Source organism: Liolophura sinensis, chromosome 1, assembly GCF_032854445.1.
Source record: "Liolophura sinensis isolate JHLJ2023 chromosome 1, CUHK_Ljap_v2, whole genome shotgun sequence".
NCBI lineage: Eukaryota > Metazoa > Mollusca > Polyplacophora > Chitonida > Chitonidae > Liolophura > Liolophura sinensis.
Genome location: NC_088295.1, coordinates 10,364,621 through 10,390,764, shown reverse-complemented (window position 1 = coordinate 10,390,764; position 26,144 = coordinate 10,364,621). Strand labels below are relative to the sequence as shown.

General features: G+C 37.7%; 2 protein-coding genes across 2 annotated transcripts; both read right to left on the bottom strand.

The window, feature by feature from the left end:
- Positions 1-1,369: 1,369 nt before the first annotated feature.
- On the bottom strand, positions 1,370-20,624 carry LOC135461600 (netrin receptor DCC-like). Its single transcript, XM_064738808.1, has 16 exons — positions 20,608-20,624; positions 20,338-20,566; positions 18,779-18,908; positions 17,032-17,283; positions 15,706-15,996; positions 14,491-14,553; positions 12,883-13,005; positions 11,087-11,236; positions 10,080-10,243; positions 9,217-9,340; positions 7,444-7,595; positions 6,865-6,997; positions 6,298-6,321; positions 4,404-4,500; positions 4,105-4,186; positions 1,370-3,661 (listed from the first exon to the last, which is right to left on the bottom strand). The coding sequence occupies exons 1-16, from the start codon at positions 20,622-20,624 to the stop codon at positions 3,443-3,445; spliced, it is 2,250 nt and encodes a 749-aa protein (XP_064594878.1). The 3' UTR covers positions 1,370-3,442.
- A 15-nt stretch (positions 20,625-20,639) lies between these two features.
- On the bottom strand, positions 20,640-24,349 carry LOC135461514 (Ig-like and fibronectin type-III domain-containing protein 1). The gene is made up of 6 exons (XM_064738689.1): positions 24,295-24,349; positions 23,958-24,133; positions 23,484-23,619; positions 22,944-23,036; positions 21,795-21,908; positions 20,640-20,856 (listed from the first exon to the last, which is right to left on the bottom strand). Exons 1-6 carry the CDS (start codon positions 24,347-24,349, stop codon positions 20,693-20,695), a joined length of 738 nt encoding a protein of 245 aa, XP_064594759.1. The 3' UTR covers positions 20,640-20,692.
- Positions 24,350-26,144: the final 1,795 nt, after the last annotated feature.

Sequence of the window (26,144 nt, the reverse complement as noted above, 5' to 3'; positions counted from 1 at the left end):
ATGGCTAGAGAGTTACATCACAACCACTGGTAACAGTTTTATGTACATCACAACTGCTGGTTACAGAGTTACATGACAACCACTTGTTGCAGAGTTACATCATAATCACTGGTTACAAAGTAACATGACAACCACTGGTAACAGTTTTATGTACATCACAACTACTGGTCACAGTTACATGACAACCACTTGTTCCAGAGTTACATCATAATCACTGGTTACAAAGTTACATTACATCCACTGGTTACAAAGTTACATCACAATTGCTGGTTATAAAGTTACATTACAACTGCTGGTTATAAAGTTACATCACATCTGCTGGTTACAAAGTAACATCTCCAACAGCAGCATTCTATCACAACCAATATATTTTATCTCTACATTCACCTGCAGAAAATCATATGCTAGTCCTTCAGATATACAAACAATGGACAGCCCATTTTCCCCTTCCGTGACAACCACAAGATGTACCATAGAAAAGAAATTAGACATCAAAGTGTCAATAGCATATATTGATGTACAGATTGTTTCTAGGTATAGCTGTGACGGTAGATCATTGGGCTTGATACTCTTGTATATGGCACCAATACCTCTAGTAATCAAAATATACAATCTGTACTAATGTAAAACAAGATCTCAGTTGCAGAAATGTATACATACATATACATTCACAACCTCAGTTTTAGGGACCGGATTATGACATATATTCTCATAATCCAGGAAAGTACATGTAGTAGTGATATACCCCACGCCTCATTACCCCCAGCACACTTACCCCTCCCCCCCCCTCCCCAGCACCCAACTCAGTTTGATACATACTGCTTGCTTTTCTCAATTGGCAAACCCTTATTAGGTTGACAGATAGACACACATCACAATGTTATTCACACATATATGATCCAATGAATGTATACATCAATAGTATAACAAGTATGTTTTGGGATACATTGAAAGTCTGGTTCAACATAGCCGTTCAAACCAGGGTATACACGTAAGAAGAAAAAGAATCAATGACGGGTGAGGCTGAAGTAATCAAATAATGATCTGAGAGAAAACAAACAGATGATCCACCTAAAGAGGATGAAGTAATGATGAAGTAACAATTAACTAGGAGAACATGGTGTAATGATGAACTTAGAGAAGATGAAGTAATGATTAACTCAGAGATGAACTGATGATGGAGTAGTGATAAACGAGAATATGTTGTAATGATAAACTCAGAGAAGATAAAATAATGATGAATTCTGAGAAGATAAAGCAATGATGAACTCAGAGAGGATGAAATATTGATGAATTTAGAAATAATAATAATAATTAACTAATTCAAGATTATTCCACCTTCTCTGCAAGAAGTTGGTTCAGATTCAGGTACTATCACAGTCCACCCATCTACACATGCACAGCTTTGTCCATACATATAAATATTTACAATGGAATTAATATATTACACAAAACCATAGCTACAATCAATGTAGTTCCAAAATATGGCAAGAGCATTGATGTCCCAAAAATGTCTTGGGAACAACAAACCAGTATGTTGTTCCTACAATTGTGTTTATGCTTTATTCACTAGTTTTTTAATGCTTTTGATAAATAATGCTTATATGTAACAGTAATGATTTTATCATTGAAAGTTTCATTGTATTTGGTTCGGTAGTTTTGGCACCAAATATAAATTTTGATAAAAATAAAGTTAATCAAACATCAGAAATATTTTTGAATTTTTTTTTTCAATCTCAAAAGGCTGACTAAGGGAGTACAGAAGAACAAGCACAACAAACTTTTCTGTAAAGATAATTGAATTAAAACATTTTGGTAACAGCTGAAGTGAGTGATGAGACGGACAATGGGGTGAAACAGCGGAAACTGTCTCACATATTTAATAATTTGGTACTTTTTAGCAATTTTTTCCAACAGATCTTTTGACAAAAAATAGGAATTCCTCCATAAAGTGAAAAAAAATCTCATACCTAAAAGTAAGTGGGCTGAGGGGTAAAAACAGCTGTCCAAAACCAAGAGTTAAAAAAATCCAAATATACAATAATTTTAGAACATTTCCTTCCGCAAAATGTATATCTTGTGCGATAGCAAGTCATAACAGAGCTTTTCCCTTCAGGGCTCTCAGCACCCATCTTAAAAAAATATAGAAAAAAGTATAGGACGTTTTACAAAAAATATGCATAGATACATGTTTTTGACAGTTTATAGAATAGACATGCCTAAACAACACAACACATGTGACCTAAAAACCTTACACTTTTGAAATGGTCCCGGCTGAGAGTCCACACCTTTACAATTCTTGTTTGCACTCAACACACAATTAATAATGTATGAAAGAATCACCTGCCAGTTAACATCATCTCCAAAACGGAGGTGATTCTCAAAGTGACCTAACAACAAAACACCTGTGGCAAAATCGTAGGTGTTTATTATTTCTTGTTTTGCTTAGTAAATATATAGGAAATATTGCAGGCATTCACACACACACAAAAACATAGAAACATATAGACATTTCAAAGCATATGAAATTATAAGAAAAACGTACTGAATGACTGAGAGCCCTGAGCTTTCCTGTTCCGTTCACTTTGATTTATTTATCCATTTGTTTGGTGTTTTAAGAGTTCACTTTGATGGTAATATACCAAACCGATTGGGGGTATGAGCACAGACATGTACAAGGACAACTTGGTTACCTTTCAAAATACAAAATGAAATGCAGGTAAAATTCAGGTCAAAAGATTTTTGAGATTCACCTATAAACCACAAATAACCAAGGGTTCACATGAAATGGCTCGGGTTGTTCAGCTCTGGATATGCTCCACTTGGATTGGCTTTCAATGCCTAACACTTACTTACATGAACCAATCTTGTTTAAAAATTTACAAGAAGATTACATTCAGTACAAACCATTGTCCATCAAGTAGCTACCATAATGTCAAGCTACAAACACATTTACTGTACATAGTTAAAAAACTAGAGATTTAGATGAGGATAAAAAAAACATAGCCACAAGAACTGTGATCAAGCAGTTACTAAGACATACACGTCAATAGGTCTGGCAAATATCATGAGAGACTTGTACAAAATAAATCATACTGATATGAAAATCTGATGACAAATATGTACTAATACAAGTACAGCTGTATTTCAATAAAATCAATACATGTCAATAGATGTGGCAATTATCATGAGAGACTTGTACAAAATAATTCATATTGATGTGAAAATCTGATGACAAATATGTATATACACTAATACAAGTACAGCTGCATTTCAATAAATTTAAAAAATTAATACAAAATATTATATGTAGGACTTACTTACAATTAATAACAACAAATGATTATCAACAGTAACATACATTTTAACCTTTACAATATTCATCTTCAAAAGTGTCTAAAAACATTTTGTACAATCTACTAAAACAGACATTTAGAGCTGATTAGGCTTCAGAGTTATCTTTGTCAACAGAGAGTTTGACCTGCTGTGTGTTGACAGCGTTTGTTTGCGTCACGTCCAGAGTGGCGTAGTCAGGGTTAGCTGGTGATGAGTAGCCATCGTCATGTAATTTTCCATAATCAAACGTCTCTGGTGTATGCGTGGCTACAGAGACAGGCTGCAGTGTGCTGTTATCTGGTACATCATTCCGCAGACCTGATATCTAGAAATATATAAGGAAAAAAACATAAGTTAACAGTTCTGATAGCAGTACTTTGTGATTTATCTGACGGATAAACTGTCTAAATGATCTGTCATCACTGACATAAGGCAGAGCAGAACTTGGCATATCCAATTAATCTGAGTTCCTACCGAGTACAGTTAATGATGCATGACTCAGGTAGTGGATCTGGTGCCCTGTTCTCAAGGTGAATGACCTCCTGACTATTGCACTTGGTTCAATAGTTCAAAGTTCCCATATTTGCCAGATTTGCCAGTTCCCAGAAGTTAATGACATACATGTAAGTAAGCAGCCTCTCAGGGAACAGTACACACAGACTGTAGATGGCTTATTTGTCTTGTCTGGGATAACTTTCCCTATCTGACAGGTACATTGTGCAGAATATGCAATGTTACATGTTTTTCTCTCGGCCTCCTATTACATACCTGTACACTGTTATTGCCCTCAGCATAGCCCGGATTTTCAAATGACACTGCTCCAGGCTCCTTCAGAGAGTGTCTCCTCACCCTGACAGGAAAATAACAGTAGATGTACAAGCTGTTACACAGAGCATTAAATACATGCACTAAAGATTTTCACAGCAAAACTTCAAGAACACTGCACCACATTTTCCAAACAGAATGCAATTTATATATTTATTATATAGATAATCAGTTGGAGTTGATAAAGTACATGTACTATCATCTAAAAGAGATTTATTTGACAGCATATCAGAGGAGCTTACTTGAAGTAGTACACGGCCAAGAGAATGATGGCTATGAGGAGAAGTAAAACAACGGTAATGCCAACACCAATGCCCACAGAGTTGACTTCACTAGAATCTGAAACATTCAAATGAGGATCAGTAAAACCACAGTAATCTGACACATTCAAATAAGAATCAGAAAACACACAGTAGCGTGAAACATTGAAATGAGGATCAGTAAAACCGCAGTAATCTGACACATTCAAATGAGGATCAGAAAACACACAGTAGGGTGAAACATTCAAATGCTGATCAGTAAAACCGCAGTAATCTGACACATTGAAATAAGGATCAGAAAGCACACAGTAGCATGAAACATTCAAATGAGGATCAGTAAAACCGCAATAAACTGACACATTCAAATAAGGATCAGAAAACACACAGTAGCCTGACACATTCAAATAAGAATCAGAAAACACACAGTAGCATGAAACATTCAAATGAGGATCAGTAAAACCACAGTAATCTGACACATTCAAATGCTGATCAGAAAACATACAATAGCCTGACACATTCAAACGAGGATCAGAAAAAAAAACAGTAGCATGAAACATTCAAATGAGGATCAGTAAAACAACAGTAATTTGACACATTCAAATGAGGATCAGAAAACACACAGTAGCCTGACACATTCAAACGAGGATCAGTAAAACCACAGTAATCTGACACATTCAAATGCTGATCAGAAAACACACAGTGGCCTGACACATTCAAACGAGGATCAGAAAAAAAACAGTAGCATGACACATTCAAATGCTGATCAGAAAACACACAGTAACCGGACACGTTCAAATGCTGATCAGAAAACACACAGTAACCTGACACATTCAAATGCTGATCAGAAAACACACAGTAGCCTGACACATTCAAATGCTGATCAGAAAACACACAGTAGCCTGACACGTTCAAATGAGGATCAGAAAACACACAGTAGCCTGACACATTCAAATGCTGATCAGAAAACACACAGTAGCCTGACACATTCAAATGCTGATCACAAAACACACAATAGCATGACACATTCAAATGAGGATCAGAAAACACACAGTAGCCTGACACATTCAAATGCTGATCAGAAAACACACAGTAGCCTGACACATTCAAATGCTGATCAAAAAACACACAGTAGCCTGACACATTCAAATGCTGATCAGAAAACACAGAGTAGCCTGCCACATTTAAATGAGGATCAGAAAACACACAATAGCATGACACATTCAAATGGGGATCAGAAAACACACAGTAGCCTGACACATTCAAATGCTGATCAGAAAACACACAGTAGCCTGACACATTCAAATGCTGATCAAAAAACACACAGTAGCCTGACACATTCAAATGCTGATCAGAAAACACACAGTAGCCTGACACATTCAAATGCTGATCAGAAAACACACAGTAGCATGAAACATTCAAATGAGGATCAGAAAACACAGAGCAGCCTGACACATTCAAATGCTGATCAGAAAACACAGAGTAGCCTGCCACATTCAAATGAGGATAAGAAAACACACAATAGCATGACACATTCAAATGGGGATCAGAAAACACACAGTAGCCTGACACATTCAAATGCTGATCAGAAAACACACAGTAGCATGAAACATTCCAATCAATCCTAATGAGAATTACGGCCAAGACTTTGTTCCTATATTTCCAATGTCATATTTAAATACTTTAATAAAAAGCTTTCTACTTTCTCTTTAATCTGATGTAGTATTAGACACATTGAACTCTAAAACAGCACACGGGTGGAGTTCATATCCAGCTCAGATAATTCAGCAAAATTTGTTAAATAAATGTACATAAAATAAGCTATTTTGAACCAAATACTTCCTCTAATAATCACTTAGTGCTCAGGAAAAAACATTACCTGAAGGTTTGGTGGCAATTTCACCTGAAAAAAAAAACCACACCAAACACTTGAAGGCTGATTTTTGTTGAAAAGACGTGGATCAATTTAACAAGCCCATGTTATTAAAAGAAAGACAACAAAAAAATATAACCCAAGTTATTTCAGAAGAGTGGTCCATATAGACCTAAACACACAGAGCCATTTTTTTACTACATGTACATGCTTGGTGACTCTATAAATCACATCTTAATCTGGAATTCTTAAGAGGCCATCTTAGAGAAACCCGAAACACACCTGTACCCAAGGCACTTCAGTATTAGGCATAATACAAAATTAGGGATTTTGGCCAAAAAGATCAACTCACTTATCCTGCAGATCTTGTGTGGACAAGGTCTCACCAGACAATATTGCTATCTTGCATGTTACAAATCTATTCACAATGCTTATTTTTAATCCTCTGAATTTATCAGTATAATAAGCACTTGTTCAGGTAAAAATCCACATGTGAATATTTCTGTTGAGTATTTGCATCTCAATACCAATGTTAAGGGATATTTTTTCAAAAATCCCCAAAAAAAACCTCACCTGTATCAATGTAGATAATATTAGATTTGCCACCGAATCCAAATTTATTTTGAGCCATCACAAATATCTCATACTCAGACTGTAAGGTTAGATTCTCAATAATGACTGAAGTGGTAACGGCTGGCACACTAATCTGGAATGAAATAATGACCACATTACAATCAGATGCTTTTTAATTTAAACAAAATTTCAATATCAAAATTACCACCCCAGCCCAGGAACATTTTCAGACATCTGAACTTGAGCTAATTTGAAAGTAAAAGAATAATTAGTAACAAATAACACAAATCAAATAAAGGCATAGTATCCGTTCTCAAGAAAAATAAGAAAGTAGTTTGAGATGATTTTCCTATGGCACGTAAGTAAAACCAAGGATTGTACTAAAGGTAAGGAGGTAAACACCACAGTACCTTCAAAAAGTACTATTTTTTTTCTTGAAAAAGTACTATTTTTTTTCTTGAAAAAGTACTATTTTTTATGTATTCCAAAAGTACTATTTTTTTTTTATTCAAAAAGTATTAAATTGTGGAAGTTTGAAGACTAAGCAAAATGGGTAAGTAGACACTTCGAGAGACGTACATTTTTGTAAAGTACATTTTTTTCTGGACGATAAAATACGGTATAGTTGTCTATAGGCGCTGTTCTGACATCTGGACTCTTCCACGTAAGAGAGATAACTCTGTCAGAGAGCAGTTGACCATGGAGATTCCGAGGAGCACTGGGCAGTAAATCTGAAATAAGAGGTAATGTTCAACTTGTAATATTTATTACACCATTCTACATGTAGTTGAAGCTTAATGTTGAACCACTCTCAAACACCTGATTTGCCACTGCACTTACAATGTAGGTGCTTTGATTGAACTTTAAAGTTTTACACCTATATCTCATTACAACACATGATTTGGTATGGCATGGCCATTTAGTATATCACTTCTCACAAATTTTATTTCTCTGTTGCTTCGGTAAAAAAAAAAACCTGTATGATTATGTATCTTCATTACTGTCAAGAAGCTCTCTAGTATGTACGTAAATCTATTTATTCACTGAAAGCCATGAAGGGGCTTCCGTGGCTCTCCTGGGAACCACCCATTCAAAATCCAGATAAAATCTCCTTCTACCATATCCTCTACCACCGCAAGGGCGATCCGCAAGGGGCCAAACAGATATCTGTGGTATGTTGATCCTGGGTCAGGTACAACTTTTAATATTCATAAATAAATTATATTCCTATCTTGTTGGCCTCCAAAGCCGAGGGTTTAGCATGGCACAATGACCGAGGTGCCTCTCACCAATGCGGTCACTGTGAGTTCAAGTCCAGCTCATGCTGGCTTCTTCTCCCGCTGGCTGTGCCAGGTTTCCTCCCACCACAATGCTGGCCACCGTCGTATAAGTGAAATATTCTTGGCGTAAAACTCAAATCAAATAAAATACATCAATAGAAGGCCATGGTATTAAACTGTCCTGGCATACAATGAACATCTGCAGGTAATGCTGGGCTGTGTCTATCCCTATTGTAGAAATATTGCTGAAGATTTCTAAATGTACATAAACTGCTCCAGTAATATCACGCTAGTTTAGGTAGGCTTGTGTCCAAACAACAAAATGACTTCTGGACAAGGATCATGTGTAGTCACAGGTGTAATAGCTTTATTCAATATTAGGCCACAATATTAAGACAAAATGATTGCTGTGCTTGTCTATAATACACTGTTGAAACATGGGTTTAATCATCCAGATAATGTTCAGCTATGTACATTTGATGTGTGCGATACACTGTACATCACCTGACTAAAATTAGAAAACCATACAACCCTAATAATGAGTCTTTGGTGATCATTTCTATTCATGCCTCAACTTGGGATATTTTTTCTTCTACTCTAAGTCTGTGAGTTGTTGACAGGCATTTAAAGTTTTACCTCCTTGATATGTGGCCTAATTATTTATTGCTTACTGGTAAGCAATTCGGTCTGCCTCTTTTATATACGGCCTATGAGAGATAGGAGTTCTCGGGAATCCCGCGTGGGGGCACTCGCACATATAGTGGAAGTTAGGGTTAGAAAATGCTCCATTCACCAAAGGCTTATGCACGAAGACCATGTAGCGCCAGGGGTTCTAGCTCTAACTTCCAGGATATGCGCGAGTGCCCCCACGCGAAACTCCCCCACATATCTCTCACATATCATGCAGGTACAGCTGTTCTGTCAAGGTGAGCTTTGTTTGAGCAGTCCAAAAACTGCGTATAAACAAACACGTAGCACTTTCCTTGTTGGGCTTTGGTATTAATGTAATATAACAATACTGACATTCACACTTTTACCATTGCTGTGAAAACCAAGAGAAGAGCGAGCTTACCTGTCACAGTGACGATCTGAAGTGAAGAGTTGGCACTTTGACCGCTGGGGTTTCCCGCCACCATCCACACTGTGTAGACACCCTCCTCAGTAACTTTAAGGTGGTACAAGTTGTAGGTGTTATCCTGGAAAGACAGAATGCGTATATGTAGAGAGCTATAAACCAAGACTTTCTTCCTGTAAGGCTCGTACACCTCTCATTCATTATAATACTGCATTACAACATGCGATTCAAACGAGCGCAGTCACAATTGTGTCTCTCAGTTCTACAACCCAGTTGTTGTTGTTCATGTCCATATACACAATTTTGAATGTTTTGGTGTAAAAAAAACAATATGGTTCAACATAATTATACGATAGGTTATCAGAAATGTCCAGTCAAAATCCACCTGTCCTGCACATGTAAATTTTTAGGAATGACGGGTGCCAACATCTCTAGTCTGACCTCTCTAACCAAGTTAGTTCGGGCAGGTGTTACTTTAGATTTCACCTGCAACAAGTTAGTATAAAGAGGTCTGGCTACTAGATCACATGTTAGTAAGATTGGAAAATTTATTTATTTGTTTGATTGGTGCTTTACGCTGTACTTAAGAGTATTTCACTTATAAGATGGTGGCCAGCATTATGATGGGAGGAAACCGGGCACAGCCCAGGGAAACATTCGACCATCAAAGGTTGCTGGCAGATATTCTCACTTACGGCTGAAGAGGAAGCCAGCATGAGTTGGACAACCACATTGGTGAGAGGCACCTGGGTCATTGTGCCATGCTGGCGTGCTAAATCCTTGGCAATGGAGGCCCCCAAGATAGGAATATAATTTATTTCTGAATATGAAAAGTTGTACCTGACCCAGGATCAACATACCACAGATATCTGTTTTGCCCCTTGCGGATCACCCTTGCGGTGGTAGAGAACATGGTAGAAGGAGACCTTATCTGGATTTTTAATGGGTGGTTTCCAGGAGAGGGCCAAGTCCCCCAGGTGTGGGGCATGTGCAATCAGGTTGAGAGGCGGTGAGGGTAGTGACTCTGCAATGAAGGCCATTGTTTTAACACCTCAATACTTTGTATATGAACATGCTGTTTATATGTCTTGCTCACATGAAAGTTCAAGTGCCAATTATTGACAAATGACACGAAACACTTTCTGCCAAATCAATATGAAAAATGTTTGTTGCTTTTCGAGGCAATCTAGAATTACAAAAATCGATGTCTCTTTACAGGGATCTCCTCTCCATATATTGGATGACAATGCAAGTAAATTCCATTTCCGAATTTCTTGAAAGTTTATGAACTAATTTCTGTCTCTCAGTGACACATTTCTACTCCACTGATATGAAAACTATCGAACAAATATGCTCAAAATATAACAAATAAAATTATTTGACTTTCATTTATATTTATTTGATTCTTGTTTTGAAGCCGTTCACAGATTTTCCTCTGTATGATGTCAATCAGTTTTAGGTGTAGAGGAAACTGAAGTGCCCGGAGTAAACCACCAAACATTGGTAAGTTACTGGCAAACTCTCCTACGTGCCACATTTCTTGGTGTAAGGCAAGTATTTTTCAGCAATCTTCATGGAAGACCACACATAAGACAAAACCTTTGACTGCCTTTTGTCATCAAGGATCACAGAACAATGAGAATATACGAACCTAGAAAATTCCCTGCCCTAGGGCAGGACTGGACCCACATCTGTGTGTCCTAGAGATTGACTGGTATGCACCTTACCATTCGATCAAGGTCTCCTCCCAGCTTTTGCAGCAGTTGAAACAATAACTTTACAACAGTTACATTTAAGGTAAGAGACACCATGAAATAAATGTCTAGAATTGCACAGATGCAACTGAAGTTTTGGTAACATCACTTACTTTGTCCAGCCTGTAAGCAGTCCATTATACCCAGTCCACTGCGGGCACAGAGAGGCAGGTCAATTTCATCCATCAGATTCCCTGCACAAAGAGGCCAACAGAGGTCCGATACCCGAGACTTCTGACAACATTTTGTACTGTCACGTTCGTCTGAAAGTAGGACATATTCCAACCATCATACAGAAACTGCTTCGAAACATATCTGCAATCATCTTGGTGCAACAGCTATAGGTAAACTCCAAACAGGACTAGTCACTTGTCTTGATTTTAAGGACATCACTTTATGACTTTGGAAACAAAGCACTATACATGTATGTTTGTTATTTTAGAATAAAGGAGAATGAACAGAAGGACCAGACGGATGAACAGAAGGATGCATGTTCCCTCATATAAAGTTATGCCTTGATAGCTGGCTTAATGCAGCCTGTACAACCACATTTTTATAGCTGAAAGTTTCATAACAGTATTATACCAAATACCGAAGGGTTGAAAGCACATAGTATTTTGAATTTGTTAACAAATAAAATGTACATGAACAAAATATGCTGCTTTGGTAACCAGATTATCGTTGACAGTAACTGATGTAAATGTAAGCAAATGTACAGCAGCAGGTGAGAAGACTGACTCGAAATGGAGTCAGATTATAAGGCTTAACACCAAAGAGTGACCTATGTGTTAATATTGTTTCTTCTGTTCCTTATTCTGCTTATATTTAATTAGGGGATTATTATTATTATTATTATTATTATTATTATTCTTGGTCAATTTGTAAAATTGCAATATCTCCAAAAATGGAAAAGGCAGAAAAAGTTTAATGTCTCAATAAGGAACATATGAAGCAACTTTTGACGTCTTTGTGATGCCACAATTACAAATCTGGAAGAATTATTTTTGTAACACGGGACCTTCGTGCTAGACTGCATGAAACCATAGACTGCAGTTTACTGTGGGAACGGTCATCAGCTCTGTGACAATGCATTCTTTCTGTCGACTTCTCTCTGACACCAACTTCACAATAATGTAGTCTTTCTGTCTTTTGTCCCCTGGTATCAGCAGAAGATCAAAAATGCCTAATCTCTATTCTAGTCTTCAGCACTTGGCCAATTGTAAATGATGCTTGGGAGTGTACGGTTCATATCCCGTACATTCCTTTACATTTTTTTCATGTTTTTTACCACTATCATGAACTTTATAGACATCAGGATACCAAAAATGGTAAAAGTCTAGTTGCGTGGACCCGGCAACACTGTGGGATAACAGCTTTAATTTTATTTATAACTTTGCCAAATCAAAGACTCAATAATAAAAAATACTGATCGGTGCACTACATACTAGAATCCCTTGTCTAAGCATCGAACCAGTCATAAGAGATAATGTTTCTACATGGTAGTTGAGGAACTGCTTTAAAACTTTGAAGAAATATGTCAAGGTTAAGGTCAATGAAAACCATCAGCGATCTTGTTCATGAATTGGTGCATATATCATACAAGTTTAATGAAAGTGGCTAAAGGACATCAAGAATTATCAAGTTTAAAAGCCTGTTACAAAACATAATTCAAATGACAACTACAACATAAAAGAAGAATGGCCAAGGTCACCAAAAACAGAAAGGGTTTTGCACAATGCTTAAGTCTACATGTGGCATATGTTTGGTGCTTACAATGACACAGACAAATAGACACTTGGACAGACTAATACAAACAAGTATGACAATGCCACTTGGCGAATTTTGGCCCAGGTGTAAATGTGACCAATGTTTTCTGACATGGTCATTACAGTACATACACAAAGCTTACCAGCTGCACACTGCAGAGCAGATTGAAAGATTTCTAAATTGTCTTTGATGTCAGCAGAGTTTGCGAATTTTGAGGTGCACAAGTCAAGACGGTCTGCTCGGACTCCTTTAGACATGCAACATGCTGAAATAAATCGGAACAGAGGTCATGCTGGTAATTGACAACAATATTATATCAAGGCATGCAGGAAACAAAGGACTGATGGCAGAAGTAAGTCATATATCAGCTATGGTGGAGTGTATGCTAGATCTAATGACTGTACTTCATGTACATGTACATAGAAGAGGCATGTTCAAAACTGTCCAATATTAAAATGCTGCATGAAAACTCATTACAGTTGCATGCCATTTCTGCTTCACAACAGTGGCATGCTGAAATGAAATGATGACACCATAAAGACATGATACACAGTATCAGTGTGCCATGTCTCACAGAAAACTTATGACAGAAGTGGGATGTGTTTAGCAAAGGACTTAAGACAGCATAAAATATGCCATATCATGCAGAATTAAAGCTGTAAATTAAAAGTTATTAGTATAACATTGCACACTAAAAACTGTAAACAATAGTGAACTGGCATGCCATACAAATCAATGGCATACTGAAATTGATTAGCAATCAAACTACCACATGACAATAAATTATACAAGTCAAGTCAAATATTGTGGACTTAACAATGAGATACTGAAAATTACATATACATGTATATTTCAATCACAGTGAGAATTTGCCCGTTTTAGACATGCTACATGTATATGTAATTAACTTTACCATTATACTGAATGAATATTTAATCTGATTGCAGCTTAAAAATATTGTAAAAGTCTTAGCGTGATCAGATTAAATGGTTTTTCTTTTAAACTGTGTGAAGAACAGGTAAGAAGTGTTCCATACTTGAAATCAAAATTGTTAATTTGCATAACAAATGAATTGCCATGTTGGCAATATTTGGGCTATGTTGCGGCAACTTGATCCATAAATGTTCAGAACTATAAACAGTGCATGCTTTAAATTTCATGCAAGTAGTTTGACCATACCTTGAACTCTAACCCTGTTAATTAACAAATTGTCATTAAAATTACTATTTGTCGAACAAATGAAACATTCATCAAAACCATTCACAATTTAAAAACATTGAAAACCATTAAATGATACAACAGTGTCCTGATACATTTTATAAGACTGAATGTTTAATATCTAGAAAGCTAACAGATTATTCATCTATAAGCAAAAGTAAATGTAGTCTGAAGGAGGTAAATAAAGTCACTGAACAAAGCTTTCCAAAATTTTCACCAATAATAATACTTTGCGACTGTAAACCTTTGCACATAGTGCAGCCAAGTCAGCAGGCAGGATAATCGATGCAAATATGCAAAATCTTTGCTCAAGAGCTGGATGTGTTTTGAAGGAAACAATGTTCAAAATAGTTTGCCAGTGCTCAGAGTGTGTGTCCAAATCAATTAACAAACTCATGCCTGAAAAAGAAGGTTTACTTAATTTCTGAATTTCAGGAGTTCTGGTTACAATATTGGAGCTAAATCTGGCAAAGTAGCAGGTAGATAAGAAGTGGATAAACAGAGACATCCTGACATTGACAGGCTGACTTACCTGTCATATTCGGAGCCCAGGGTAAGGATGGTGGTGTTGTACTCTCAGGAATGGTTTCTGGGTCTGGGGAAAGTAGACAGGCTTCATGTACAGGTATATACAACAAGTAGAATCAGGTGTGAGGACTCTTCCACTGACAGATAAGGCACAAAGGGTTTAAGTGAACAGCAAATCTCTAATATCTCCACATTCTATACATTCTACATCAACAACATTCCACTGCATGGATGCTGCTGTAAATTAAAATGGCCCAAATGTCAGTCTAGGAATAAAAATTAACCTATCAAAAACTATTTGTTTTAGTTTTTAATTCTTAAGAAACAATTTAATTTTTCTCAAAAACATCACACAGGACTTTTCAATGTTTATTATCCACTTTATTGACAGTTAACTGTTAACTGATGCCATTCATCATTGTATATATTGCCAAGTCTGTCCCACTGACATTAAAACCACATCATAAATGTTTATTACCAGGTTCATCTTATTAGACATATGTGATAAAGGATAATTACAATTATGCTTACTTGTTACCTCGGGTACACCCAGAGCTCTCCCATAACTGTTACTCCCATTACACGTGTAGTTTCCATAATCTACAGTTGTGCTTTCTTGTTACCTCGGCTACACTTAGAGCACTCCCATAACTGTTACTCCCATTACACATGTAGTTGCCATAATCTACAGTTGTGCTTTCTTGTTATCTCGGCTACACCCAGAGCTCTCCCACAACTGTTACTTCTATTACACTATCTAGTGCTCATAATCTACAGTTATGCTTTATAATACTTGTTATTTGGGCTACACCCAGAGTTCTAACATAATTGTTACTCCCATTGACATGTAGTTTCCATAATCTACAGTAGTGCTTACTTGTTATCTCAGCTACACCCAGAGCACTCCATAACTGTTACTCTCATAACTGTTACTTCCACTACACGAGTAGTTCCCAGAATCTACAGTTGTGCTTACTTGTTATCTCAGTTACACCCAGAGCACTCCCATAACTGTTACTCCCTTAACTGTTACTTCCACTACACGAGTAGTTCCCAGAATCTACAGTTGTGCTTACTTGTTATCTTCGCTACACCCAGAGCACTCCCATAACTGTTACTCCCAATGACAGGTAGTTCCCATAATCTACAGTAGTGCTTACTTGTTATCTCAGCTACTCAAATTATACATGTAGTTCCCATAACCTACAGTTATGCTTACTTGTTATCTCAGCTACACCCAGAGCACTCCCATAACTGTTACTTCCATTACATGTGTAGTGCCCATAATCCTCTTCCTTAATCAGGCCGATCTCCAGCACAGCAATTGTTGTGCCATTGGTAATGTCTTCTCGGCTTTTTTGACTAAAAATACGAGATGAGTTGACAGGCTGGTTGTCTTTCTTCCACTGTATTCGGGTAGGATGCCCCTTGAACATGCAGGTCAAGTGGGCGGTGTAAAGTTGACTAGGCGGGACCAAATCACCTTGGATGTATATCACCTCTGGCTTATCTTAAAACAAGAACAGCAACAGCAGTCAAAGTGAACATCAGTGCATGTCAAGAGTATGAAAGCACCAGGTCACACCATGAGCTGCATGCACATTTCACATACAGTGTATGTTAGAATTACACTTCATACATTTGAGAATCGCACATCATGTATGTGAGAATCACACTTCACCAAGATCAGAATCACACTCTAAACATTTGAGAATCGCACATCATGTACGTGAGAGTCACACTTCACCAACATGAGAATCACACTCCACACATTAAAGAATCGCACATCATGTACGTGAGAATCACACTTCACCAACATGAGAATCACACTCCACACATTAAAGAATCACACATCATGTACGTGAGAATCACACTCCCCACATTAAAAAATCGCACATCATGTATGTGAGAATCACACTTCACCAAGATCAGAATCACACTCTAAACATTTGAGAATCGCACATCATGTACGTGAGAATCACGCTTCACCAACATGAGAATCATACTCCACGCATTAAAGAATCGCACATCATGTACGTGAGAATCACACTTCACCAACATGAGAATCACACTCCACACATTAAAGAATCGCACATCATGTATATGTATTTGAGAATCCCACTACACATATGCAAGAATGACAGTTCACACATTTGAGAATCACACATCATGTATGTGAGAATCACACTTCACCAACATGAGAATCACACTCCACACATTAAAGAATCGCACATCATGTATATGTATTTGAGAATCACACTACACATATGCAAGAATGACAGTTCACACATTTGAGAATCACACATCATGTATGTGAGAATGACACTTCATACATTATACATATACATCATATATGTTAAGGCCACAGCAAATGATGACAAAATTTTAATGTGATGAAAAATCAAGCACAAATTTTCAAAACACCTTTAGTGACTTTAAAACCAAAAAACTTTCTGCACTGAATAGTTACAAAGGTTAAACTTGTGTATAATACAATGGCCATTGTTTACGGAACAAAAAGCATTGTGTGGAATGAGTGACTTACATCTAATTGGCAAGTATCTGCTGTGTTTATCCTTATCAATTCGGCTTTCAATTTCACAGGTGTACCAGCCTTCATTTTGGCGAGTTGCTTTGAGAATGTTGTAGGAATATCCAGTGGTCAGAAATTTAGAATTGAGTAGCCACCTATATTTATATGGGGATGGAGATCCGCTAAAGCCACAGGTTAGTTTCACTGGTTTTCCCTCATCTATTATACCAACAGGTGTCTGGTAGATGTGAGCCTGTAATTGTACTGTTGGGAGAAAAAGATGGATAACATTAAATACTGGTATTGCCTTCAATGTCATGCTAGAAGACTAAATAAATGAAAATGCAGGTAGTAAAATATTTTTCAGAAACTAATTAACTGTTTACCTAACATTAAACCATAGCAGATTCAGCTGGCACTGGATTTGAACTCGTGATCTCTTTAGTCAAGGATATGTGGTCACTAAATGTATATGTATCACTTCAAGATGTTCGGTTTTGCAAAATAACACAAACATGCATGAAGACATCACTGTTTCTGTAAAAAAGACAGACAAAAGCCCTTTCTTTGTTTTTTTTTATCTGAGAAAATACATTTTTTCATCCCATACAGTGCCAAATCGGAACTTATTTTCAGCCATTATTGCAAAAAAAACCTGTTTCCTCAGATATGACATAAGAAATGGTAAGACAAAGATTTTTTTTTACTGCACAGCAATCAACCCTTAAACTTTCAGACATAATTAGGGTCCATGCTGTTTAGCCAGTCACATGATTTAGAAGCCATTTTGCATTTTATTGATAAGCTTAAAAAATCTTCTTCAGAATTGTTGAAGCCATCAGCATGAAATTTTCATAAGCAGTTTATAAGTGGATGGCCCTACAAAGATGACAGAAATGGAGGTTGGTATGCAAAACAGGCTGTAACTGACCAATGAAATTAGCTCAAAAAGTCAACTCTAAAAACTGCTTAACTGTATCAAACAAAAACATTTCTGAGAATACCTTGACCATAGGATTACGCACTTGAAAGAATTTTTCCCTTCGAGATGTGGTTTTCACATAATTGCAAAAAAACTTTCCAGAAATTCTTCAATTTTTCTCTTACATTTACCGTGGAAGCTTTATGTAAGATTGCATGGAATTTGTCACTGTATTTTACTATGGAAATGGGCACTAATGTGCAACAATATATTGTTTCTGTCTTTTGTTCTCTATCAGCAGAAGATCAATATTGCCTAATCTCTATACAATGTCTTCAGTACTAGGCCTACTGTAAATGATTCCTAGCAGTCTAGGGTTCAAGTCCAATACATTCTTTTCCATTTTTCATTGTTTTTTCTTCTTTTTCATTCTTAGTACTACAATACAGAATACAATTTATGCAGAGCGTACAGAACAGATCTCCAGAATTGCTGTCCTCAACAGCTATACATGTAGCCCAGCAATTCTATTTCTTTTCACTGGTCCGGCTGTACGTGGGTAGGTCTGTCAGCAACCTGCGGATGGTTGTGGGTATCTGTTTTAGCTTTTTTTCCATCATCATGAACTTTTTAGATCAGGTTACCAGAAGTGGTAAAAGGCCAGTAGTGTGGATCCTGGCAACTCTGATGGATTGACAGCTTTACTTGTTTTGGAAACATGAACTAACAAATATTATCCTACAAAAAGACCATCTAAGCCAATGAGCATACTCTGCTCCCACAAATTTATGCATGCTGTGTGTGTATTGTAGACCTTTGAATGACACCTTTCCATACCTTCGGCTTGTGTTGTCACCAGGCGTTTTGTGGATGGCTGACTGTAACCATTCTTTCTGCGAGCAAGCACATAAACCTCATACAAAGTGTCTGGCTCCAAACCTCTTAAAAGGAAGGGACTCGTCACATCCTGATCCAGTAGAAAGAAACACAGTGCATTTTAATTACAACCAGATAGTGACTTGTTGGGTATAAAACCTCAAACTGACAGTCAAATTTTGTAATGTGTTAAGGGACACTGAATGTTTACTAGCACACCTTTAGTTATTATGATACTACTATAAAGGCTCCACAAGTATATTGTCTGCTGGGCTATGTTTATGGCACACTTACATGTATATTGCCGGTTGGACTATTAAAGGTACATTGCCTGTTGGGCTAGCGTATAATGCCCACTGGACTAAGGTACACACTGTCTGTTGAACTAACGTACACTGCCTGTTGGACTGAAGTGTATTGTCTGCTGGGCTATGTTTATGGCACACTTACATGTGTATTGCTGGTTGGACTATTAAAGGTACATTGCCTGTTGGGCTAGCGTATATTGCCCACTGGACTAAGGTACACACTGTCTGTTGAACTAACGTACATTGCCTCTTGGACTGAAGTGTATTGTCTGTTGGGCTACGTTCATGGCAAAATTACATGTACACTGCCCCTTGGACTTGGGTACGTTGCCTGCCTGGCTGTATTCACGACACACATGTACATGTACATTGCCTGCTGGACGAAGGTACATTGTACATTGCCAGATAGATGAACATACACTGTATATTGCCTGATAGATGAACGTACATTGTATATTGCCTGTTGGATGAAGGTACATTGTATATTGCCTGTTGGGCTAAGGTACATTGTATATTGCCTGTTGGGGGGGCCTCCGTGGCTCAGTGGGCTAGCGCGCTAGTGCAGTGTAATGACCAAGGAGTCTCTCACCAATGCGGTCGCTGTGAGTTCATGTTCAGCTCATGCTGGCTTCCTCTCTGGTCGTACGTGAGAAGGTCTGTCAGCAACCTGCGGATGGTCGTGGGTTTCCCCCTGGGCTCTGCCCAGTTTCCACCCACCATATTGCTGACCGCCATTGTATAAGTGAAATATTCTTGAGTATAGCGTAAAACACCAATCAAATAAATAAATAAATAAATAAATAAGTATATTGCCTGTTGGACAGAGGTACAATGTACATTGCCAGTTGGACTAAGGTACATTGTATATTGCCAGTTGGATGAACATACATTGTATATTGCCTGTTGGACTAAGGTACATTGTATATTGCATGTTGGACTAAGGTACATTGTATATTGCATGTTGGACTAAGGTACATTGTATATTGCCTGGTGGACGAAGGTACAATGTATATTGCATGTTGGACTAAGGTACACTGTATATTGCCTGCTGGACAAAGGTACACAGTATATTGCCTGCTGGACAAAGGTACATTGTATATTGCCTGCTGGATGAACATACATTGTATATTGCCTGTTGGACTAAGGTACATTGTATATTGCCTGCTGGACTAAGGTACATTGTATATTGCCTGATGTTTACTACACACTTACATGTATATTGGTCCTGCGGCGACGTAAGCCATCCTTGAACCTACCATAGTTCAGAATGTAAGTGCAATTCTCAGCGTTCCTCAGAGGGGGGTCCCACAAGAGCCTCAGCGATTGGGAATTGATCTGATCAATTCTGAAGTTACGAGGCTGAGACGGAATGTCAACTGTAACACACGAAATCCGTGTATTTTTGGTTTTGGTCCAAATAACAATATTCACCACATAAGACCTTTTTATTGTGGCAAATTTGCAAAGTAAATAGTAAATTACCCAAACAAGGGTGTCATGTTAAGAGTTGTCTCAGAATTGAAGTTTAGTTCCTCTTACATCAAAATTTATGCATCGATATGGATAGCTACTGACCTGCAGACCTCTGAGTACAAAACATAATGACATCTGCATAGCTGGCACAAAACACTGACACAGGGTTGTTGTCGTAGTCAGTCTGCCCACTGCACAACCCCCAACAATGCAGGGGTACGTCACGCCGTCTACAGCAGCCTGAATGATCCCCTCCATCTGAAAAGTAGATCACAGTGCGGTACAAACATATCAAACACATTTATACCTTGTACCTTTTTTATTTCGTGATATCTACTGTAGCTCAGTTTATTCATTCCACTACATGTACATAATCCTGACTTTTTCATGAATTCTGAAAATATATGAATTTTTCATGACTGTATGAGATATTCATTCATGCTATTTATTCATATTTTTTTCATGGCTGTGGTAAGCCTGAATAAAACAGGCAGTGTGAGTCTGTGAACTAGAACTGTACAACTGTCAATGATCAGGTTACCAGCACCTCAGGGCTCAGCAACACTCTTATAACATGTGATGTGATACTTATATATATATATATAAATATTTGGTCATAAATACTCGTACTTAATATGCCATGTCATTACCCCAGTATTTTGCAGACATCAAGCCAAAAAATTCACTAACACAGTTTTTTTCTTGTGTATGTAATAATTTGTTTATTCATTCTATATGTACTTACTGTAATTCTTCAACCTTTTGGCATGTTTGCGAAGTGTTTATTTAACCATATTCTGAGGGCTTGAGTTTGTGCTGACTGATAAAATTACACTTTTTGTGAAGCCCTGAAGTTGGCCAGCCCGATCAAAGTAGTTTTGTCTCCAAAACAAATGAAAAAGATGCATAAATTGCATGGAAAGTTGTATTTTTATATGCAAAAAAGGTTGAGGAACTTGAGGCTTTTTCATGCACTTATACTATCAGTGGTCAGGTTTTTAGGCGGAGGAAACTAGAGTGATTGAAGGAAACCATCGTCCTCTGCCAAATGCCTTATAAACCTCCTGACCTGAAGTTCATGTATACCGATACAAGAAACTGAAAATGTTACCTCTACTGACATTAAATCCAGAGAACATTTTATGTTAAAACTGTGTCTTCACACATCTAAAGAGAAAGCCTGGGTACAATCTTACCAGCTGAACAGGCCAGGGTGGAAAGCACAAAGCTAGAGCATGAAGCACTGGTTATGTCCCCTTGTTCACACACTGACAGGCACTCTTCTCTCACACCTTTAGTAGTACAGCAATCTGAAACAACACAGATAATTTAGTGCATGTTATTCAATGTATTCCTCTTTGTATTTACAAGGTAAAAGTTTCAAACATTGTGCATTTACAATAGTAAGCATATAAATACTTCACACATGACACTTTAGTTCCTTGTTCAGATCTGGAGCCTTTTCCAAAAAGCCATCTCTGACTTCACCTCAAACTTTAAAACCCAACTGGTATTGAAGATGAAATTTTTTACACATTTGTTGTAAAGCAACATTTATATGGCTGTTACAATGTTAATTTATACAGACCAAATATAAGTTTTAACTTTGTGTAACTTTGCATATTATTTCAGCTTCATCACAATGGTGTCCTTTTTTGTAGGTCAGACTCTTTGCTGATATAATTATAGTGCTATATCACTGGAATACAATGCTGAAAACAACTTGGCCAGTCAGAGTACAATGACTAGTCCCTGATGTGGGCGTTCAGTGCCAAGCAATGGGATATGAAGACAGCCAATCAGTCATAAGCATGCCTCACATTAATAATAACTAATAGACGAAGTAGATAAAGACAAATCACATGTCACAAGAACAAGTAATTCTTCAATAATAGGCCAGACTCAAATGAAATAAATTAACATGGATCTCCTGCTCACAAGATGAACACAGAAGTTTTGTAAGAGACAATGTGTACAGTGAATGATTCCCGCAAAAGAACTTTCCATGTGAATGAATGATGATTGCTGATCACTTCAGCAGTTTTGTAGCCATATCATGACAAACCTTTTTTTGTCAAATCCATTACCAGGTAGTATTTTATTTCACATTCATTGTGATGAGCTCAGAAACTCTTTATACACGAACACCTACATTTTTCTAGTTGAAACAGTATATCTTAATTTCTTTCTCATTTGAATGTCTTTAATTATTTTGTAAAAGTACCACAGCTGATTAAAATGAACTGATCATTTAAGGGCACATATATGTATGAACTTCACAGAAATTATGAGATAACCTCTCCAGATCAGATAACAATGTCAAGGTTTCACAGTAGATGCCTTACCTGTTCTGTTGACTGGGGGTTCAGTGGGTTGGACGCCCCCAGGGTGGGGTGTTGTACCAGGCCCTGGGGTGGTGAAGCCTATACCGGAGTCCGCTAGATGGAAAAGATGACAGGATTGGTATTATGCAGGATATGGCCTTAGTAAAGCCTACCTCAAACTATAATAACCAAGATTTGTTTCTAACAACGTGCACTGCAGATTCAGGGAAAGATGACTGGGCAATGGGAGCAGACACAATAAGGAATTACATTATAGTGGCAACTGCCCTGCTCCATTACACAATTAAATTAACACATGATCTCTGGACTACAAATTTCAGATTTTTCTTTGACTCAATGCAGTCAAAGTTGTGTAATACATGTATCATGTAACATTTTAACTAAACTTGATCACACTAAGTTACTTTCAGTTACCATAATACCAAAATTTTATGGGACAGAAACAATCCTCCTGAACTTTATTCCTACCTTCAGATAAAAAATAATCAGTCATTACGGTAAGATACAGTGAATAACTTATGAATGGATGAATAGTCTTACCATCTGCATTTGTTAGAACAGGCAGATACTCCCTGGGAACGCTGGAGCCATTGTCATTCTCAGACACCACACTGATCAGGTAATAAAAACCAGACTTCAAATTCTGTAGAATATGAACTGTGCGGTTTGTTTTGTCCTGTCAATAGAAAATAACTTGTTATAGTCAGAAACCAAAGTACTGTAATTCTTCAACCTTTTCACATGTTTGCAAGGTGGTTATTTCAGCTAATTCTGAAGGCATTACTCTGTACAGAATGTTAAAACTATCCTTTCTATGAAGCCCTGAAAATGGCCAATCCAAGCAATGTAGTTTTGTCCCCAAGGTCAAATAAAAAATGTAGAAAATGTGCATACATTTCACTTAAAGTTGCTCTTTCACATATGAAAAGGTTGGGGATTAAAGGTAAATGGAAATACAGCACCATCCTTAAAATCAAAGGCACATGACATTTTGTACCATCAGAGAGCCATTACCTGCTGCCAGTAGCTGCTAGGGACTGCACCGACTTCTTGTATGTTGTCCAGAGTTGTGTACTCTAGTATATAGCCCGTAGGTCTGGGGCCTGTGTTGTCAGGCTCCCACTGGAGGGTGATGGTGTGAGCCGTGACATTAAGTACTGTCACATTGACAGGGGAGCGAGGCAGCAACACTAAAACACAACAATTACCAAAATCTCAGAGGAATTTTAAAAACAGGCAGTTGATTTTAATACAAACTTGCAGCTACACATTGTTTCATTCTGTCCTAATCACAGTTCTATGTCCATTGAATTTAATAGCCTTTATGCCCTCTTTCAAACTGTGAATTTACTTTTATGAAGCACCGCACAGTAAGAATGTATGGTTAGATAAAATGGAAATTTCATTTCTATGCCTTTTACATTTTTTCCTGAAGATTTTGAGAAGTTTATGCACAACAATTTTTAACCGATATATGTATTGTGTAAAAGCAACATTGAGACAATCTTTTTGCCTTTTTCTTATTCAACATTAATGCATTAAAACTAACCCACTCCAGACTTGTAACAATTCAGAACGCTTGGAGTGTGTCTTTCACAGGTCTGTGAGATATTCTGAGCTGTGGTCTCCGTTCGAAACACACACATGAACAGACATTCCTGGGGCACGAGGGAGGCCTGACAGCATGGCGTGTGGTTCCTATGGTCTGGACAAACAGGGAACATCGTCAGTGAGTTCACAGATGTACACTGTACAATACTCATTTATTTGATTACTGATTAATGACACACTCAAGAAAACCCTACCACTTGGTGTAAAACCCTACAGCTTGGTGTAAAACCCTACAGCTTGGTGTAAAACCCTACAGCTTGGCATAAAATCCTGCTGCTTCGTGTAAAAACCCTACCGCTGGGCGTAAAACACTACCGCTTGGTGTAAAACTCTGCCGCTTGGCGTAAAACCCTGCAACTTGGTGTAAAACACTACCGTTTGGTGTAAAATCCTACATCTCAGTGTAAAATCCTACCACTGGGTGTAAAACACTACCGCTTGGCGTAAAACCCTACAGCTTGTCGTAAAACCCCGCCGCTTGGTGTAAAACACTACCGTTTGGTGTAAAACCCTACAGCTTGATGTAAAACCCTACGGCTTGGCCTAAAACCCTGCGGCTTGGCGTTAAACCCTACAGCTTGATGTAAAGCCCTACGGCTTGGCCTAAAACCCTGCGGCTTGGCGTTAAACCCTACCACTTGGTGTAAAATACTGCTCCTTGGTGTAAAACACTATTGCTTGGTGTAAAACCCTACTGCTTGGTGTAAAACCCTCCTGATTGGTGAACAACCCTACGACTTGGTGTAAAATCCTACCGCTTTGCGTAAAAGCCTACCACTGGGTGTAAAACCCCACTGCTTGGTGTAAAACCCCACCGCTTGGTGTAAAACCTTACCACCGGGTGTAAAACCCCACCGCTTGGTGTAAAACCCACTGCTTGGTGTACAACACTACTGCCTGGTGTAAAACACTACTGCCTGGTGTAAAACACTACCGTTTTGTGTAAAACACCACCACTTGGTATAAAACCCACTGCTTGGTGTACAACACTACCACTTGGTGTCAAACACTACTGGTTTGTGTAAAACCCCACAGTTTGGTGTAAAACCGACGGCTTGGTGTACAACCAACCACGATCTTTTGTCACTTTACAGATCATGTTTCCTATAAAGTGTGATCCTTGACACTAAAATAAGTGAAGATGAGTGACATTTCATGACTACAAGACTGCACATATAGCCTCATGAACACCATCAACCATGTACTGTTACCATGGCTGCATGAAAAATAAGATAAATAAGATGAAAAAATACAATTTCCCTGTCTAAGGCTAGGATTGACGTCACCCATTGTGGGGAGAGAAATGGAATAATCATGTACAATTATATATAAATCATGTACAATTATATATAAAAACAAAGAAATTAGTGCCACAATAATGAACAGTTACAGGCAGTGTTTTCGATGTGTGTGATAAGGGAAAACTTGGCAGAGCCAAAGATGACCTGCCTAGCTTCCTCCTGATCAAACGCTGCAGCCAGTTGGACTGGAGTTTATTTATTTGATTCTTGCCAAATGCCAACAATCATGTTATTATTTCATTCAATACAGTTACCTCAAATTCAAATCACTGATTCATTCAATACAGAC